Source organism: Danio rerio, chromosome 19 (assembly GCF_052040795.2).
Source record: "Danio rerio strain M-AB ecotype USA chromosome 19, GRCz13ab, whole genome shotgun sequence".
Classification (NCBI taxonomy): Eukaryota; Metazoa; Chordata; class Actinopteri; order Cypriniformes; family Danionidae; genus Danio; species Danio rerio.
In genome coordinates, this window is record NC_141039.2 from 46,260,001 (window position 1) to 46,280,352 (window position 20,352).

At 36.3% G+C, this 20,352-nt stretch overlaps 3 protein-coding genes across 4 annotated transcripts in view; 2 read left to right on the forward strand and 1 right to left on the reverse strand.

Annotated features, from left to right (window-relative positions):
- Positions 1 to 20,352, reverse strand: part of ppt1 (palmitoyl-protein thioesterase 1 (ceroid-lipofuscinosis, neuronal 1, infantile)) — an 847,627-nt gene that overhangs the window by 44,289 nt on the left and 782,986 nt on the right. The window lies entirely within an intron of this gene.
- Positions 2,873 to 6,203, forward strand: eef1a1l1 (eukaryotic translation elongation factor 1 alpha 1, like 1). Its single transcript, NM_131263.1, is given in 8 exon segments — positions 2,873 to 2,933; positions 3,561 to 3,717; positions 4,030 to 4,209; positions 4,296 to 4,592; positions 4,682 to 4,832; positions 5,140 to 5,396; positions 5,474 to 5,708; positions 5,789 to 6,203. Coding segments are annotated over 7 exon segments (1,389 nt in total). The 5' UTR covers positions 2,873 to 2,933; positions 3,561 to 3,573; the 3' UTR covers positions 5,914 to 6,203.
- On the forward strand, positions 6,480 to 18,958 carry eef1a1l2 (eukaryotic translation elongation factor 1 alpha 1, like 2). 2 transcript variants are annotated; one of them, NM_001039985.1, is given in 8 exon segments: positions 6,480 to 6,526; positions 7,213 to 7,368; positions 9,248 to 9,427; positions 9,502 to 9,798; positions 12,762 to 12,912; positions 14,317 to 14,573; positions 17,048 to 17,282; positions 18,642 to 18,956. In NM_001039985.1, coding segments are annotated over 7 exon segments (1,389 nt in total). In that variant the 5' UTR covers positions 6,480 to 6,526; positions 7,213 to 7,224; the 3' UTR covers positions 18,767 to 18,956.

The following is a 20,352-nucleotide window of genomic DNA, read 5'->3' on the forward strand; positions in this document are numbered from 1 at the left end:
ATCTTTCTTCTAACAACCTTTAATCTTCCAAAAAGTGACTTGTATTCAGATTTTTAATAGTTTAACTTTCTATATTGTTGAGCGTGGTGTTGTATATTACGTTATAATCACCTTGTAATAAGCTGCCCGTACATTTTCTGTCATTCCACAGACTTTTTTCTGTATACATTATTTCTTAAATGACTTCACGCTACTGAAACGTCAATAAAAGTCACTTTGTTAAACTGTAGAGTTAAAATTTCAACATCATAAGTCGACAAAGCAGAGATCAACATCCCATGATGGCATTTAGCACTGTAAATAAACAGACTGTGAATCACAAACTGTTAATTAACAGATATTGTTTAGTGAATTATTAATGTATAAAATAATCACTGTTTGCTGTTGGCTGTGCAGGTATTTAACACTCAGCGGACATCTTGAGTTTGGTGTATAACATGAAGCTTTAAACAGAACTGTTAAATGAGAACTAGTTTAGGATGTCAATGTGATTAAGTGATTTAATTAAAGCCAATTAAATCAGATACATAATGCAGTTTAAGGACATTAAGATAAGGTGTGATTTACACTGTTGGCCAAAGGTTTGACAACATTAAGATTTGCTGATCTATTACAATCAATTGTTATTGGACCTTGTGAATAAATAATGTTTTTATTATGATTTTTTCCATTCAATTCATATTTCTGTAGCGCTTTTACAATGTAAATTGTGTCAAAGCAGCTTCACATAGAAGTTGAAGTAGATTGAAACCGTGTCAGTCCAGTTTTCAGAGTTGAAGTTCAGTTTAGTTTAGTGTGGTTTAATTTTCACTGCTAAAAGTCCAAACACTGAAGAGCAAATCCGTCCATGCACAGCTCCACAAGTCCCAAACCAAGCAAGCCAGAATTGTCTGTGATATACAGTTGAAGTCAGAATTATTAGCCCCCCTGTTTATTTTTTTTTCTCGATTTCTGTTTAACGGAGAGACGATTTTTTTCAACACATTTCTAATAATTTTAATAACTCATCTCTAATAACTGATTTATTTTATCTATGATTACAGTAGATAATATTAGACTAGATATTTTTCAAGACACTTCACTACAGCTTAAAGTGACATTTAAAGGCTTGACTAGGTTAATTTAGGTTAACTAGGCAGGTTAAGGGAATTAGGCAGGTTATTATATAACAATGGTTTGTTCTGTAGACTATCGAGAAAACAATATATAACTTAAAGGGGCTAATAATTTTGATTTTAAAATGGTGTTTAAAAAAATGTAAAACTGCTTTTATTCTAGCCGAAATAAAACAAAAAATATTATCAGACGTACTGTGACAATTTCCTTGCTCTGTTAATCATTTAGGAATTATTTTAAAAAGAAAATTGCTTAAAAAGGAAATTTATTTTTATTTTAATTTTATGAAAGGAAACATACTGTTTTGATGTGTTTGGGAACAAGTAAATGCAATAAAATCCTTTAAAAACATTTGAACAAATCTTAATGGTATGGAGAAAATGAAATACGAGGGAATATTTCACAATTCTACACACACACTGCCAGTCAAAAGTTTGGGGTCAGTATAATTTTTAAATGTTTTAAAAGAAGCTTCTCCTGGTCAGCAATTCTGCATTTATTTATTAAAAATACAGTACAAATTATAAAATTATGAAATGTTATTGCACTAGAAAATAACTATTTAAAGTAGTGTATCATTTAATTTAATAATTTATTCCAGTGATATTAATGATGAATTTTCAGCTTCGTTACTCCAGTTTTCAGAGTCACATGATCCTTATTATTATTATTATTATTATTATTATTAATATTGTTATTATTATTATTATTATTATTATTATTATTATTATTATTATTATTATTACTATTATTAATATTATTGTAATTATTATTATTATTATTATTATTATTATTGTTATTATTATTATTATTATTGTTGTTGTTGTTGTTGTTGTTGTTATTATTATTAATGGTAATATTCATTAAAGCAATTATGACTTGAATAATAATTTCATTTAAAACTACATGCAATAAGTAATAATTAAATATTTAATAAATATGTATTTAACAATTTGGAAAAAATCATTTAATAATAATAATAATAATAATAATAATAATAATAATAATAATAATAATAAATAAACTGACCCCAAAATTTTGACCGGTAGTGAAGTTATGTTTTAAGTAAAATGTAATTTTTGTTTATTCTGTTGTACTGATGACATTTCATCCAAATGTGAAATAAATGTAATTTAGAGCATTTTTCAGCATTAAAATAATAATATATGTAACATTTGTTTTTATCAATCTTTAGACAGCCTAACACCATTGTTTTTCATTTTTAAATCAACGTTTGATCAAATAAATCTGATCACGACAAAATTAAGCATTTGTTATTGTGATGAATATTAATTTTTCTAGAATTTAAGATAAAAAAGAAATGCAAAAGTTAATATTATATTTAGAAATTATGAAGAAATGTTGTCAGACTTTCATAGGATGAAACAAAAATTAAATAAATAAAATATGAATAAGTAACATACTTTATTCAAACCTACGAGTAAATCGAGAAATTTTCTCAAATAATATAGCCTACACTGACATTCATGTTAAGATGGTCATCTTCTCCCTACTGCAGATTTAGTAGATATCCATCAGTTCTGTTCATCTCTTTTTACATCTGCAATATTAGTAAATCTACTGTATGACACACTCAGCCAGATGATGGGCGAAACAAAGTGGTGACGTCAGCCTGACGAGGCGGGGAGATTTTCAGTCAATTGTGTGTGATTTGCGGGTCGATCAGGAAGCGGGGGGTTGCAGCCGGCCGCTCGGTCCTCCTCCCGCATATAAATTCTCCAACCAAAGCGTTTTTCTTCCTCTTTCTGTTACCTGGCAAAGGGGAGCAGCAGCTGAGGAGTGATCTCTCAATCTTGGTGAGTACTATAGGCTAGGCCTAGGCTTTTTAATTCTTGTATCGATAACTTTAATGCGTATATTGAGGCTTTTCTTCACGGTGGCGGATGTTTTTATGACATTTTCACGCGGCGGTTTGTTATCCGGCGAGCTTTTGTCAGTTATTTTATGTTCGGTTTTCTATGTGGCTTGTATGTCTTTCTTAAATGTTTTATTTTAATAAGTAGTGCGTTTTAAAGTTGACTTTGTTGTCTCTTTATATTTCTGCTGTTTCCGTTATTTTGTGTGTGAAATGAGCACCGGGAAAAGAACAAAGGCACAAGCGGTTTGAAGTCACGGGTCCGTTAAAAGCCTATCACACATTCCCGCATCCAGCAACTGTTACAAGTGGCCGGAGAGCCAGATGTCTGCCTCAGTTTGGATTCTGTTCAGACATTTCTGTTTTTTTTTTTAATCATCCTGTAACTTAACACCGTCTTACTCTAAAGAAACACGTGTCGCAGCTGCCTTATGGTGAACTAGGCCGGTTCAAACTCTGGGCCATCTTGTCACTTGTGTTACGAAATCACCGCTCAAAAGTTTTAATAATGAAAAATATGTAGTTTTGTGGTCCATCATTAACTTTCACATTTTATCTTGGTCCGCAGAAACTTATCAATCATGGGAAAGGAAAAGACCCACATTAACATCGTGGTTATTGGCCACGTCGACTCCGGAAAGTCCACCACCACCGGCCATCTGATCTACAAATGCGGTGGAATCGACAAGAGAACCATCGAGAAGTTCGAGAAGGAAGCCGCTGAGGTAAGCGTTCAACCGGTTGGATTTATTTTTAATCAATTTATGCGCTTCAAATGCGGCACAGTTCTGTAACGAGAGCCAAAATGGCGGCACAGCACGCGTTTCTCGGCTCAAGCCGGCTGGGTGTGGAGTGGGCGGGGTTTACGCGGCACTCTCGATGACGTAGAGATTTCTGTAATGGCGCCTAGTAGGCCGCAACATGTGCACTTTAATCAATTCAGTATTTCAAGCACTCCTACCTTAAACTTTGCAAAACACTTTAAAGATTTAATAATGATTTGACATTTATTTAAAATGTAATTTTTTGTTAATCAGATGGGCAAGGGCTCCTTCAAGTACGCCTGGGTGTTGGACAAACTGAAGGCCGAGCGTGAGCGTGGTATCACCATTGACATTGCTCTCTGGAAATTCGAGACCAGCAAATACTACGTCACCATCATTGATGCCCCTGGACACAGAGACTTCATCAAGAACATGATCACTGGTACTTCTCAGGTATGTCTACAACTGTGATTTAAGAAACCAAGTTGGTCTAACTTGACTATAGTTGATTTTAAACCATCACTGTTCTCCTCCTCTAGGCTGACTGTGCTGTGCTGATTGTTGCTGGTGGTGTCGGTGAGTTTGAGGCTGGTATCTCCAAGAACGGACAGACCCGTGAGCACGCCCTCCTGGCTTTCACCCTGGGAGTGAAACAGCTGATCGTTGGAGTCAACAAGATGGACTCCACTGAGCCCCCTTACAGCCAGGCTCGTTTTGAGGAAATCACCAAGGAAGTCAGCGCATACATCAAGAAGATCGGCTACAACCCTGCCAGTGTTGCCTTCGTCCCAATTTCAGGATGGCACGGTGACAACATGCTGGAGGCCAGCTCAAACGTACGTTTTCTATGCAATAGATGCGGCTTTCTAATAGTGTTTAATATGCGTGTTTCCACTCGCTGACCATGCTTGTTTTGCTTCAATAGATGGGCTGGTTCAAGGGATGGAAGATTGAGCGCAAGGAGGGTAATGCTAGCGGTACTACTCTTCTTGATGCCCTTGATGCCATTCTGCCCCCTAGCCGTCCCACCGACAAGCCCCTCCGTCTGCCACTTCAGGATGTGTACAAAATTGGAGGTTTGTATTCTAATTGGGTTACGGTTTACTTGGTTACCTGCAAAATGGAAATTGACTCTTAAGTGGTTCTCTTTGAGTTGCTTAATACTTTAAAGCCATTTCAAAGAGCTGAGAACCCATACCCATTGACTAACGTTGCATGGAAAGCCAATATTATGGAATTCAATAGTTATGTTTGCAACATTGTTTAACATCCATAACAAAGATAATAAATCAAGAATGTTAAGTAAATGACCCTTCTAATAGGGGTTAAATGTCCCTTTTTAATCTTAACACTTGAATTTTAACCTCTAAAATAATTGTTCAGGTATTGGAACTGTACCTGTGGGTCGTGTGGAGACTGGTGTCCTCAAGCCTGGTATGGTTGTGACCTTCGCCCCTGCCAATGTAACCACTGAGGTCAAGTCTGTTGAGATGCACCACGAGTCTCTGACTGAGGCCACTCCTGGTGACAACGTTGGCTTCAACGTTAAGAACGTGTCTGTCAAGGACATCCGTCGTGGTAATGTGGCTGGAGACAGCAAGAACGACCCACCCATGGAGGCTGCCAACTTCAACGCTCAGGTTAGGCCTTCATCCATTTCCCCAATTATGCTTCATGGTGGTTGGATTCCCTTTTGCTAACTCTAGTTGTGTTGTAGGTCATCATCCTGAACCACCCTGGTCAGATCTCTCAGGGTTACGCCCCAGTGCTGGATTGCCACACTGCTCACATCGCCTGCAAGTTTGCTGAGCTCAAGGAGAAGATCGACCGTCGTTCTGGCAAGAAGCTTGAAGACAACCCCAAGGCTCTCAAATCCGGAGATGCCGCCATTGTCGAGATGGTCCCTGGCAAGCCCATGTGTGTGGAGAGCTTCTCCACCTACCCTCCTCTTGGTAAGCTTCCATTACAAGCTAACAAATGTCAAAAATAGCCTTGCATTCGTGCTGAAGTACTAATCATCCTCCCTCTGCAGGTCGCTTTGCTGTGCGTGACATGAGGCAGACCGTTGCTGTCGGCGTCATCAAGAGCGTTGAGAAGAAAATCGGTGGTGCTGGCAAGGTCACAAAGTCTGCACAGAAGGCTGCCAAGACCAAGTGAATTTCCCTCAATCACACCGTTCCAAAGGTTGCGGCGTGTTCTTCCCAACCTCTTGGAATTTCTCTAAACCTGGGCACTCTACTTAAGGACTGGATAATGCTGATTAAAACCCATCGGAAAAATTTTCGCAGGAAAGGAAAACAACTTGGATTTAAGTGTGGCTCCATTTATTGACTGATAGTGCCTCTTTCAGTTATTAAATTTGTGTTTTGATGGTTTAGAACTGCACCTGTTGCCACAGTACAATTTGGAAACGCTGATGAATAAACTAATAAAGGTATTAAAAATTGAAGATATGCTTTCTCTCGTTTTTAATGGGTGGGATTCGGGATGGAAATCGTAATGTGATTTGTCAGTCCTTGCAGCTGTTGTAACGCGTATTGCTGCTGGGTTGCTCCTATACACAGCCTGCTGTACTAATGTGTCTATCCAATCGCAAATAGTGAGTGCGATGTAAAGCTACCAATGATACCCCCTCATCTTGCAGTATCTATGTGGTCCAAGTGTTTTTCATATCCCACCCCTGTCTGAACTGGTATAAATTTAGACGGTCGGCGTGACTCGTTCCTTTTTCTCCAGTCTGCTCGGGGCTGTCTGTAGTGCTTTTAGCCAGGTAAGAATATTACTGCCTTATTTCATTCAGTTGTGCAATTTTTAGTAAGAGCTTTCCAAATCTGGAATATAATACTTGTTAGTTTTGGCTGGAGAGAAAAAATGTACAAGACCAGAATTTACTCCATTGGTCTGCTATTTAATATAACACCATGTTTATTTTTTTCCCTACTGCCCCCTTTTCAGTGACACACACATGTACAGGGTAAACTTACTGCCATATCTAAAAAGAATATGGCTGGTGCTGTCATTCCCGTTCTTCAACATGGAGGACGCAGTGAATAGAGGGAGGGGTGGGTGTTGCCAGATCTCTCACGAAATTTAAGTCCTCATGAAGCTAATAAAGCGAGCCGTTTACGCAAATGCGGCATTGTTACTTCATACATGACATGTAAATGGGTTTTATGTGTAGGAAATTAATCTTGATGGTAGAATATCTGCCAGCTGTAGTGGTTTTTTTTTAATGGATAATCGGATACAAACCTGTATTTATCCATGTAGTTTTTTTATGCGGATATGGCAACACCAATGCGCGTTCACGTAGACATGCCACACGAGTTCACATGATTTTAACAGCTTACGTCACAATCATTCCCCCCCGTTTCCTTAGCAACAATGCATTACATTTTTTAAAATATCCGTACGTGTTTATGCGGGTGAAGCTAAAGCAGATATGTTTTCCCACAGTAAATCTACAGAATGGGTAAGGAAAAGATTCATATCAACATCGTGGTCATTGGCCACGTCGATTCTGGCAAGTCCACCACCACCGGACACTTGATCTACAAATGTGGAGGCATCGATAAGAGAACCATCGAGAAGTTCGAAAAAGAAGCCGCTGAGGTACGTCACTACAGCTGATGATGACTAATGGGTATTTATGACGAGTGTATTCTAGGCGGGTCTTCTTTCTGCATGTGCTGTGAGCGACATCTAGAGTTCAGTTTGAGTAGATACATAAGCCATAACCCGTTTTTACAGTCTATGGTCATAACCTTGGAATTGTAAGGTTCTGTCAGACACTTTTCATGAGCTAAATTCGGCTTCACACATTCTTATGCTGGATTTGGATGTTTAGTTTTGTTTCTTTAGACAAAGTTGTGTACATATTGGGATTTAAAAAGTTGATAGCCAAATATTTTTAGCTTCATGAAAGGTAAAAAAAAAAAAAAAAACAATAATCTATCAAAAGCACTACAGTTTTGTAAAGTTATAATATAGAGAACTGATATTAATTAAATAGTCTTATTAAAGGGTCAGTTTATACAAAATATTAATGCTCACCCACTACTTGTTTCAAATCAAATCAGTTTCTTTTCTTTTTTTTTGTTTATTGCAAAAAAATGTACTTTGAATATCTATCTATCTATCTATCTATCTATCTATCTATCTATCTATCTATCTATCTATCTATCTATCTATCTATCTATCTATCTATCTATCTATCTATCTATCTATCTATCTATCTCCACTACCTGACAAAAGTCATGTCATTGATCCCAGTTGTAAGAGCAACAAATAATAACTTGACTTCTAGTTGATCATGAAAAGTGGCAGATAGTATTTTTCCAATGAACCATCTGTTGAGCTGCACCCCAATCATCACAAATACTGCAGAAGACCTACTGGAACCTGTGATTCTTACAGTGATCAGTCAAGTTTGGTGAAGGAAAAATCATGGTTTGGGGTTATCAGTATGGGGCATGTGAGAGATCTGCAGAGTGGATGGCAACATCAACAGCCTGAGGTAAAGACATTTGTGCTGCTCATTACATTACAAACCACAGGAGAGGGCAAATTCTTCAGCAGGATAGCGCTCCTTCTCATACTTCAGCCTCCACATCAAAGCTCCTGAAGGCAAAGAAGGTCAAGGTAACCCAGGATTGGCCAGCCCAGTCACCAGAAATGAACATTATTGAGCATGTCTGGGGTAAGATGGAGGAGGAGGCATTGAAGATGAATCCAAAGAATCTTGATGAACTCTGGGAGTCCTGCAGGAACGTTTTCTTTGCCATTCCAGATGACTTTATTAATCAGTGATTTGAGTCAGTGCAGAGATGTATGAATGCAGTCCTCCAAGCTCATGATGGAGTCAGACAAAATATTCATTCTTTTTCTACCGCACCATGACTTTATACTGGACATTATTTCTGTTTAGTGACAAGACTTTTGTCTAAGCAAAGTCAGACCTTACTGTCCTAATTAAATCAATAATAATCAAGGCATGATCATTTTATTTTGGTAAAATAAGCATCATCTAGAGGCTTTTGCTTTTCATATAAGCCACTCCTGATGCCAAATGATCAACTAGAAGTCCAGTTATTATTTGCTGTTCCTTTAACTTAAGGTGACACCACTTTTGTCAGGTAGTGTTTCTATCTATCTATCTATCTATCTATCTATCTATCTATCTATCTATCTATCTATCTATCTATCTATCTATCTATCTATCTATCTATCTATCTATCTATCTATCTATCTATCTATCTATCTATCTATCTATCTATCTATCTATCTATCTATCTATCATTCTTTTGTTCTGTATAATATTCTGTTGTTCTATCTTTCAATCATTCTATCTATTGTTCTATCATTTCATCTTTTGTTCTATCAGTTGTTCTATCTTTCTATCAATCTATCTATTCTGTCCATTGTTTTATCATTGTTATCTCACTTCAGTCTCGCAAACATGCTTCTAAATCATGATGCTTCTGTCGAACAGATGGGCAAGGGCTCCTTCAAGTACGCCTGGGTGTTGGACAAACTGAAGGCCGAGCGTGAGCGTGGTATCACCATTGACATTTCCCTTTGGAAATTCGAGACCAGCAAATACTACGTCACCATCATTGATGCCCCCGGACACAGAGACTTCATCAAGAACATGATCACTGGTACTTCTCAGGTATGTCTACAACTGTGATTCTAGAAATTTCAATTTTCAAGGATTTTTAAAATTAACTTGATTCCTCCTCTCAGGCTGACTGTGCTGTGTTGATCGTGGCTGCCGGTGTTGGTGAGTTTGAGGCTGGTATCTCCAAGAACGGACAGACCCGTGAGCACGCCCTGCTGGCCTACACATTGGGAGTGAAACAGCTGATCGTTGGAGTCAACAAGATGGACTCCACTGAGCCCCCTTACAGCCAGGCTCGTTTTGAGGAAATCACCAAGGAAGTCAGCGCATACATCAAGAAGATCGGCTACAACCCTGCCACCGTTGCATTTGTGCCGATTTCAGGATGGCACGGTGACAACATGCTGGAGCCCAGCTCAAATGTAAACATCTGAAAGATATTATAAATATAAATGCCTTTAAGTGTTTGCGATCATTCATACTTAAAGGTCCCATGTAGTGCTTTGAAATGTGCATTTTCTTATTGAGTGTTTGGCGTAATCGCAACTGAAACATAAAGATAAGGTAGGGCGTGGTGGAGCTCCTCCCTTTTAAAAAACAGCCAATAGTGATCACAGCTCTGCCAGTGTGAGTGCTTGAGCTCAGCGCATTAACTGAAAAGCAAATGTGAAGTGTCTTGGAGGGGGCGGGGCTTGTCAAACACTAGGGAGCATTTGATTGGATAGAAGATTTGATGAGAAACTGAAATATAAGGTGACCTGAATAAAACCGTTGATCCATTTAGAAGGAATTAACAAACTACAACCTTTTACATGTTTATATTAGTTTTATATCCTTTAAAAGTGAATCTTCTCACCATTTTGGAGCACACTAGCTTATAGATATCCTAAAAACTAACAATACTGATCATAGCATCTAAAAACTTTAATTTCATGGGACCTTGAAATGGATAGTTCACCCAAAAATTAAAATTGTTCTAATTTTTTTTACTTACGTGGTTCCAAACCTTTTAGAGTTCATTTCACAATAGACACAAAAGAAGGCATTTTGAGGAAAACTGAAAACCTGTAACCATTGGCTGTGTCTGAAATCACATACAACCCTACTATATAGTGCATGGAAAAAAGAGTAGTACGCAAGCTGAGTAGTATGTGTTAAAGTCATAGGCTGCGTCCAATACCGCCTACTGCTCAGTAGGTACTGCATTTGAATTTAAACGTACTACTCGGCCGTTAATAAAGTACGTTCTATACAGTATGAATGTGAGAAGTATGAATGGAATACGGACGTACTATATCCGCCATTTTGTCATGGTCACGTGACCTACCTGCGTCAGTTGTGTCGCTTTACTCCCATTTCTGAATTCACTCGCGGGGCATCATGGGATAGCGCAGCATGCATGGGATTGGCACTCCAGAATCTCGCTGGAAGTAGTAAGTCATCCGGGTACTTCTCGCATACTGGTTTTCGAATTCTATGAAATCGGACATACTACTCAGCTCGCATACTGATTCTAGCGTACTATATAGTATGGAAGTATGCGGTTTCAGACGCAGCAATAGTATTCGAAAAATAGTAGGCGAGAAGTATCCGGATGACCTACTACTTCCGGCAAGATTCTGTATAGTGCACCTGATGGATGCTATGCTATCCCATGATGCAACACAAGATAATTTATGAATAGTAGTGAAGCAACTAGGTCATGTGATAATGACAGATGGCGGATGTCATATTATTCATACTATGTAGAACAGGGGTGTCCAACCTCTGTCCTGGAGGGCCACTGAGTTTAGCTCCAACTTGCCTCTAACGTTACACACCTGCCAGGAAGTTTCTAGTATAAGAACTTGATTAGATGATGCAGGTGTGTTTGATTAGGATTGGAGTTAAACTCTCCAGGACTAAAGTTGTTTCTAGAAGAGATACAGCTGTGGCTTGCAGTTAATGGGAAATTATATATATATATTATATATATATATATATATATATATATATATATATATAATATATATATATATATATATATATATATATATTATATATATTATATATATATAATTATATATATAATTATATATATATATATATATATATATATATATATATATATATATATATATATATATATATATATATATATATATATATATATATAATATTAATTAAATTGTATTGTATTCATGTCTACCCTAACCCTCACAGTAATGTAAAAACAGCTATTACTATAGAATTATTTATATCATTTATTAAATTACCCATTAAATTGTATTTTAATAATGTCTACCCCTAATCCAACCCTCACAGTAATGTAAAAACAGTAATTATAATGTGAATTATTTATATTGTTTATTAAATTGCTAATAAATTGTATTTTATTAACGTCTACCCCTACCCTAATCCTCACAGTAATATAAACGCAGTAATTATAATGAGAATTATTCATATTATTTATTTAATTACCCATTGAATTGTATTTTTAACGTCTACCCCTAATACAACCCTCACAGTAATGTAAAAACAGTAATTATAATAAGAATTATTTATATTGTTTATTAAATTGCTAATAAATTGTATTTTATTAACGTCTACCCCTACCCTAATCCTCACAGTAATATAAACGCAGTAATTATAATGAGAATTATTCATATTATTTATTTAATTACCCATTGAATTGTATTTTTAACGTCTACCCCTAATACAACCCTCACAGTAATGTAAAAACAGTAATTATAATGTGAATTATTTATATTGTTTATTAAATTGCTAATAAATTGTATTTTATTAACGTCTACCCCTACCCTAATCCTCACAGTAATATAAACGCAGTAATTATAATGAGAATTATTCATATTATTTATTAAATTACCCATTAAATTGTATTTTTTTAACGTCTACCCCTACCCTAATCCTCACAGTAATGTAATGCAGTAATTATAATGAGAATTATTCATATTATTAAATAAATTACCCATTAAATCGTATTTTATTAACATCTACCCATCTACCCCCCACATTACAGTGAAAAATATTAATTTTTGTTGTACAGTGTCACAGTAATTAAGCTGTATTGATGTGAGTATCTGTAGCTGTATCCTTTCTAAACGTTACCCTTTTCTGACAATCATGTAGTAAATTAAAAATCAGGTGTGGTACCTACACGATTTCAGACGCTGCCATTGACTTCCATAGGAGGAAAAATGAATACTATGGAAGTCAATGGTTACAGGTTTACAACATTCTTCAAATTATCTTCTCTTGTGCTCAATAGAAGAAAGAATCTCATAAAGGTATGAAATAAGAGAAAGGTGAGTAAATGATGACGGATGTTTCATTTTTAGGTGAACTATTATTTTTAATACTGCATGCTTTTTTGTATGGATTTCAGATGGGCTGGTTTAAGGGCTGGAAGATTGAGAGGAAGGAGGGTGGTGCCAATGGTGTTACGCTTCTGGAGGCCCTGGACTCCATCCTGCCACCCAGCCGGCCCACCGACAAGCCCCTTCGTCTGCCACTGCAGGATGTGTACAAGATTGGAGGTAAATTGGTTATTATATTTCTTTATTTGTCTTCTATCACTATCTAATAGTATTTTATGGCAGCCAAAGTTAATGTACAATTGTAATCAAAGGGTTTTTCAAAGTATTTTCTTTTTTATATATGCATGATGCAAGAAATCACAGGGAGTGCCTAGACTAAAAAACATAAAAAAATCTAGATGTTAAGAAACACCAATATGGTGTGGCTAAATATCAACTTCAATATAAAATGGGAGTAAGAAAGAGTAAGAAAGTAGGCTTGTATTAAGTGTGAATGGCAAAACCAGTGGGCTCATTAAAGCAGCCTTTTTAAACATGATGAAAAAAGATGATGACTCTGAATTATTCTTTAGGCTCTGTAATATTATATTGGTCAAAAAGGTAGTATATAACCAATAATGTACAGGTCATCTGAATTTTTATATGGTTAATATATCCTGTCCCGGAGCAGGAACCTTGTTCACATTGCCAGCAATAGGTTAGATCTCTGTTCTGCTTGTGGTTTTGTTCCAAATTTTTTGGACAGAATTTCTAGGCACAGCCTAGGACCGGAGGGGGTCTGCTTCAGGGACCACAGGATTTCATCTCTGCTGTTAAGCATCCACTGAAGTGGTTTGCTGCCATTTGTGTGATGCGACTGGGATGAGAATCAGCACCTCCTAGTCTGAGGCCATGGTGCTCAATCGGAAAAAGGTGGCTTGGCATCTCCAGGTTGGAGGAAAGTCCTTACCCAAGGTGGAGGAGGTCAAGTATCTTGGGGTTTTTTTAATGAGTGAGGGAAGGTTGGAACGTGAGATTGACTGGTCGATTAGTGCAGCGGCAGCAGTAATGCGGTCGATGTACCGGTCCGTTGTGGTAAATGAGCTGAGCTAAAAGGCAAGGCTCTCGATTTATCGGTCAATCTACGCTCCTACTCTCACCTATGGTCATGAGCTTTGGGTCCTGACGGAAAGGACAAGATCTCCAATACAAGCGAATGAGTTTCCTTCCCAGGGTGGGCTTACTCATATAGATAGGGTGAGGAGCTCTGACACCTGACAGGCTCGAAGTAGAGCTGCTGCTCCTCCACATCCAGAGAAGCCAGCTGAGGTGACAAGGGCATCTGTTTCGGATGCCTACCGTGGGAGGTGTTTCAGGCATGTCCCACTGGGTGGAGGCTTTGGGAAAGACCCAGGACACACTGGCGGAACTATGTCTCCTGTCTTGCCTGGAAACGCTTCCGGATCCCCCTGGAGGAGCTGGAGAAAGTGTCAGAAATATGGGATTCCCTCTTGAGACTGCTGCCCCCATGACCCAGCCCTACCTCGGATAAGCAGAAGAAATTGAATGAATGAATGAGACCTGATAACAGGATTATAGGGTATATAACACAACATGGACTGTCAAACATTCTCTGTTTTCCAGGTATTGGAACTGTGCCTGTGGGACGTGTTGAGACTGGAACTCTGAAGGCTGGGATGATCGTGACCTTTGCCCCTGCTAATGTAACCACTGAGGTCAAGTCTGTCGAGATGCACCACGAATCCCTTACCGAGGCTCTTCCCGGCGACAACGTCGGCTTCAATGTCAAGAACGTGTCTGTCAAGGACATCCGTCGTGGTAATGTGGCTGGAGACAGCAAGAACGACCCACCCATGGAGGCTGCCAACTTCACATCTCAGGTTTGATGACAGAATATTATCTGCATGAGCTTCATAACGTCTTACATTTATTTATTTAGCAGATGACTTTATCCAAATTGACTTTCAATTGAGGTTAAGTTCTTCAAATCATTGGAAAGTAACAGTATATAAGTGGTATGACAACTCTAAGTTACTAAGTCTACAAGTCTACGTTTTATTTATTTATTTTGATTCATTAGTATGATAAAGGGCCTCCCCTTGCAACCAATACAGCATCAATTTGTCTTGGGAATGACAGATTCAAGTCCTGCACATTGGCCAGAGGGATTGTAAGCCATTCTTCTTCCAGAGTAGTGAAATATCAGGTCAATACATGATACTGGTGGAGGAAAATGTTTCCAGACTCACTTCTCCAAAATACCCCAAAGTGACTCAACAATATTTAGAACTTGGTACTGTGCAGGCCATGGGAGATGTTCAACTTTACTTTCAAGTACATCAAACCACTCTGTCACCAGTCTTGCTGTATGTAATGGTGCATTAGCATCCTAATATGCGGCACCAACTTCAGGATGCAGTGTGTGACTCAATGGGTGCACATGGGCCTCCAGAATGTTTTGTTAGCCCTTGGCTGTAATGTGTCCTTCTAGCACAATTATTAGGCCTAGGGAATGCTATGATATTGCAGCCATGCTGTACTCAACAGTCTGGATGGTGCGCTTCTTTGGGTCTTCCACACACACACACACACATATATGTATGTATGTATGTATGTATGTATGTATGTATGTATGTATGTATGTATGTATGTATGTATGTATGTATGTATGTATGTATGTATGTATGTATGTATGTATGTATGTATGTATGTATGTATGTATGTATGTATGTATGTATGTATGTATGTATGTATGTATGTATGTATGTATGTATGTATGTATGTATGTATGTATGTATGTATGTATGTATGTATGTATGTATGTATGTATGTATGTATGTATGTATGTATGTATGTATGTATGTATGTATGTATGTATGTATGTATGTATGTATGTATGTATGTATGTATGTATGTATGTATGTATGTATGTATGTATGTATGTATGTATGTATGTATGTATGTATGTATGTATGTATGTATGTATGTATGTATGTATGTATGTATGTATGTATGTATGTATGTATGTATGTATGTATGTATGTATGTATGTATGTATGTATGTATGTATGTATGTATGTATGTATGTATGTATGTATGTATGTATGTATGTATGTATGTATGTATGTATGTATGTATGTATGTATGTATGTATGTATGTATGTATGTATGTATGTATGTATGTATGTATGTATGTATGTATGTATGTATGTATGTATGTATGTATGTATGTATGTATGTATGTATGTATGTATGTATGTATGTATGTATGTATGTATGTATGTATGTATGTATGTATGTATGTATGTATGTATGTATGTATGTATGTATGTATGTATGTATGTATGTATGTATGTATGTATGTATGTATGTATGTATGTATGTATGTATGTATGTATGTATGTATGTATGTATGTATGTATGTATGTATGTATGTATGTATGTATGTATGTATGTATGTATGTATGTATGTATGTATGTATGTATGTATGTATGTATGTATGTATGTATGTATGTATGTATGTATGTATGTATGTATGTATGTATGTATGTATGTATGTATGTATGTATGTATGTATGTATGTATGTATGTATGTATGTATGTATGTATGTATGTATGTATGTATGTATGTATGTATGTATGTATGTATGTATGTATGTATGTATGTATGTATGTATGTATGTATGTATGTATGTATGTATGTATGTATGTATGTATGTATGTATGTATGTATGTATGTATGTATGTATGTATGTATGTATGTATGTATGTATGTATGTATGTATGTATGTATGTATGTATGTATGTATGTATGTATGTATGTATGTATGTATGTATGTATGTATGTATGTATGTATGTATGTATGTATGTATGTATGTATGTATGTATGTATGTATGTATGTATGTATGTATGTATGTATGTATGTATGTATGTATGTATGTATGTATGTATGTATGTATGTATGTATGTATGTATGTATGTATGTATGTATGTATGTATGTATGTATGTATGTATGTTTTGTATGTATGTATGTATGTATGTATGTATGTATGTATGTATGTATGTATGTATGTATGTATGTATGTATGTATGTATGTATGTATGTATTTTATGTATGTATGTATGTATGTATGTATGTATGTATGTATGTATGTATGTATGTATGTATGTATGTATGTATGTATGTATGTATGTATGTATGTATGTATGTATGTATGTATGTATGTATGTATGTATGTATGTATGTATGTATGGCTTTTTATTATTATTAATGGTTAAATTATTGATTCATTTTCATTTTATTATATAATGTGACTGTATATCAAGTGTTTTATCATCGTCTTCTCCCAGGTCATCATCCTGAACCACCCTGGTCAGATCTCTCAGGGTTACGCCCCAGTGCTGGATTGCCACACTGCTCACATCGCCTGCAAGTTTGCTGAGCTCAAGGAGAAGATCGACCGTCGTTCTGGCAAGAAGCTTGAGGACAACCCCAAGGCTCTCAAATCTGGAGACGCTGCCATTATTCTTATGATTCCTGGCAAGCCCATGTGTGTGGAGAGCTTCTCTCAATACCCACCACTGGGTAAGAACAGTCATTTAGGTTGAAATTAGAGATCTCAGTCTCCATAAATTACCATATTCTATCGTTGTTTAAATGACTAATCAACTAATTAAGTAATTGTAATACTAATAATGTAAGGTGTCTACTTCTGGTTGGCAGAACTATTATTATTTATTTTTTTTTACTATTAATAACAGCCTAGATGGATTGTGAAACACAGAAATTTATGAGTCCAGTGATTCCTAAGATAAAAAAGTAGCTTTTTAGCTAAATATTTTGAAAGAATTTAATAAAAAGTAGTCTCATTTATCTTTACAGCAAAACATTTAAAAAGATTTGATACAAATAATGCTGTAAAGAAAACCATCAAATCAGATAGGATACACAGCAGGCCGGAAGTGTGCTATCCACAACAATATAGCCACATTTTAATGACACTGTATAACAATAATTAATATTTTACAGTACTGTGATGGTTGGGTTTAGGATTAGGGTAGGGGTAGACGTTAAAAAATACAATTTATTGGGTAATTTAATAGATAACAATAATTACGTTATACGTGTTTTTACGTTAATGTGACGGGTTTAGGGTTGTGGTGGGGGTAGACGTTAATAAAATACAATTAATGGGAAATGTGATAAATAATATTAATTATTTTTATTAACTTCCAATTGCAACCACATCTGATCTAGCAACAACCATTTTGGGCTGCATATGCAATATGTACAGTTGAAGTCAGAATTATTAGCCCCCCTTTGATTTTTTTTTCTAATATTTCCCAAATGATGTTTAACAGAGCAAGGAAATTTTTACAGTATGTCTGATAATATTTTTTCTTCTGGAGAAAGTCTTATTTGTTTAATTTCGGCAAGAATAAAAGCAGTTTTTAATTTTTTAAAAGCCATTTTACAGTCAAAATTATTAGCCCCTTTAAGCTATATTTTTTTTGGATTGTCTACAGAACAAACTATCGTTATACAATAACTTGTCTAATTACCCTAACCTGCCTCATTAACCTAGTTAAGCCTTTAAATGTCAATTTAAGCTGTATAGAAGTGTCTTGAAAAATATCTAGTTAAATATTATTTACTGTCATCATGTCAAATATAAAAGAAATAAGTTAATAAATAACTATTATGTTTAGAAATGTGTTGAAAAATTCTCTCCGTTAATCAGAATATAGGGAAAGAGTAAACAGGGGGGCTAATATTTCTGGGTGGCTAATAATTCTGACTTCAACTATATGTCTCAAAACTCACTTAATGCGTTCACATATAATGTGTATCAATTTAAAGGATTACTGACATGTATGGGTGAATAGTTAAATATTCAATTATAAATGTTCTGATTAAAGTACTTTCTTTACTGTCATGCTTCAGGTCGTTTTGCTGTGCGTGACATGAGGCAGACCGTGGCTGTCGGCGTCATCAAGGCTGTGGACAAGAAAGCATCCAGCGGTGGAAAAGTCACCAAGTCTGCTCAGAAGGCCGCCAAAACCAAATGAATTGTCCCATCAGACACACAGCAAGCCCCATTGACATCCTACACTGCAATGTCTCAGAACCTGAGCACGCTTTTAAAGGACTGGCTTATGCTGATAAAAACCCACCGCAAAAGCTTCAGGAGGAAAGGAGGAAAACATGCATTTGTAACACGTTAGGAGACTGTTATTACAAATAAACTATGATCATCCATTTCTGATTGTCTGATTTGTGCATCAAGACACCATGTATGGGTTTTATTTTAGTGCATGCATGAATTAAAAATAAACAAACATCAAATTAAATGAGATTCAAATGTTATTTCTGTTTACATTTTAATCATATTTCACTCTAAACGTAATGTCACTCAAATAATGTCATTTAAATAATGTAACTTCAATTAAATATTAGATGACAAACTAAAAAATGTTGAATGAAAATTAGACAAGCTAACTGAAATAAAATGTTTTAATAGTACTAGAAATAGCACATATTTGCCAGTTGGCTCGACTGAGGCTCGAACCAGTGACCTTCATGCTGTGAGGTGATCGTGCTACCCACTGTGCCATCGTGATGCCTGATTTTACTGTCATGTTATATAAATCAGATTCTTTGTCAGTACTGGTTTGCGGCTGGAAGGGCATCCGCTGCGTAAAACATATCAGGGCTTAACAATTAGGACTGCCCGATGGCCCAGGGCCAGCATGAGAGATGCTCAGGACAGTAGACAGAATCATTATTGGCCCGATCGGGGCTGTGCTGCATTGTCACTAAAGTTTAACAGAAAGCAATATGACAGCAAATTATCAAACTATGAGGCTAAAAGAAAACATCTGTTTCTAACGTTGTGGAAACATTTTAATGGGTACAACACGACAAAAAAATGAAGTGATGTTTTGCATAGTTTGCCGTCAATTTAAAGTCAGCCACCTTTTGTTTTGCAATACATTACCTGCACATTTTCCATACTGCTATATTTTACTGCTAAATATTTTAACAGTTTTCAAATATTTAAATTCTACATTCACAGACATTATTTTCATTCATTCATTTTATTAATTTGGGGTCGCCACTGTGGAATGAACCGCCAGACATAATTTTGTGGCACATTATTTAATATATGTGGCTAATAAATAGCAATTAACCTTTTTATTTCTTTGGTGGGGCCAGTGAAAATTTTGGCAGGGCAAGTAAAAGTCTGAACCAATCCAATCGGACCAGTAGAAAAAATCCTTATCGTCAAACCCTGCATATGCTGGAATAGTTGGCGGTTCATTCCGCTGTGGCGACCCCTGATAAATCAGAGACTAAGCTGAAGGAAAATTAATGAATAAATAAATCAAGTTCAAGAGCTGTCAGACTGTTATTGGAAATTAAAGTGTCTTTTCGATCTCTTTAAAATATTGAATCGTGTTAGGCCTTAACGTTGGGTTAATAATTATACCCAATAGAAGGGTTACAAATATTGGGTCGCTATGTTGGGTTCAAATGAGCGTTTGTTGAATCGCTTCTCTCACCTAGTTGGGTTAAATTGTAAATTTCAACGGTTGACCAGTGCGACTGTTCGGCAATAGCGGCTTCAGAAGACACCAATGCACTGGGAGTTTTC

What these genes read in the sequence shown, in the direction of transcription:
- eef1a1l2 (XM_088651403.1), top strand. Translation starts at nt 12,690, where the DNA reads ATGATGACGGATGTTTCATTTTTAGGTGAACTATTATTTTTAATACTG. An exon ending in GGATGTGTACAAGATTGGAG is followed by an intron (nt 12,913 to 14,316) that starts GTAAATTGGTTA and finishes TCTGTTTTCCAG; the next exon opens with GTATTGGAACTGTGCCTGTG. An exon ending in CTGCCAACTTCACATCTCAG is followed by an intron (nt 14,574 to 17,047) that starts GTTTGATGACAG and finishes GTCTTCTCCCAG; the next exon opens with GTCATCATCCTGAACCACCC.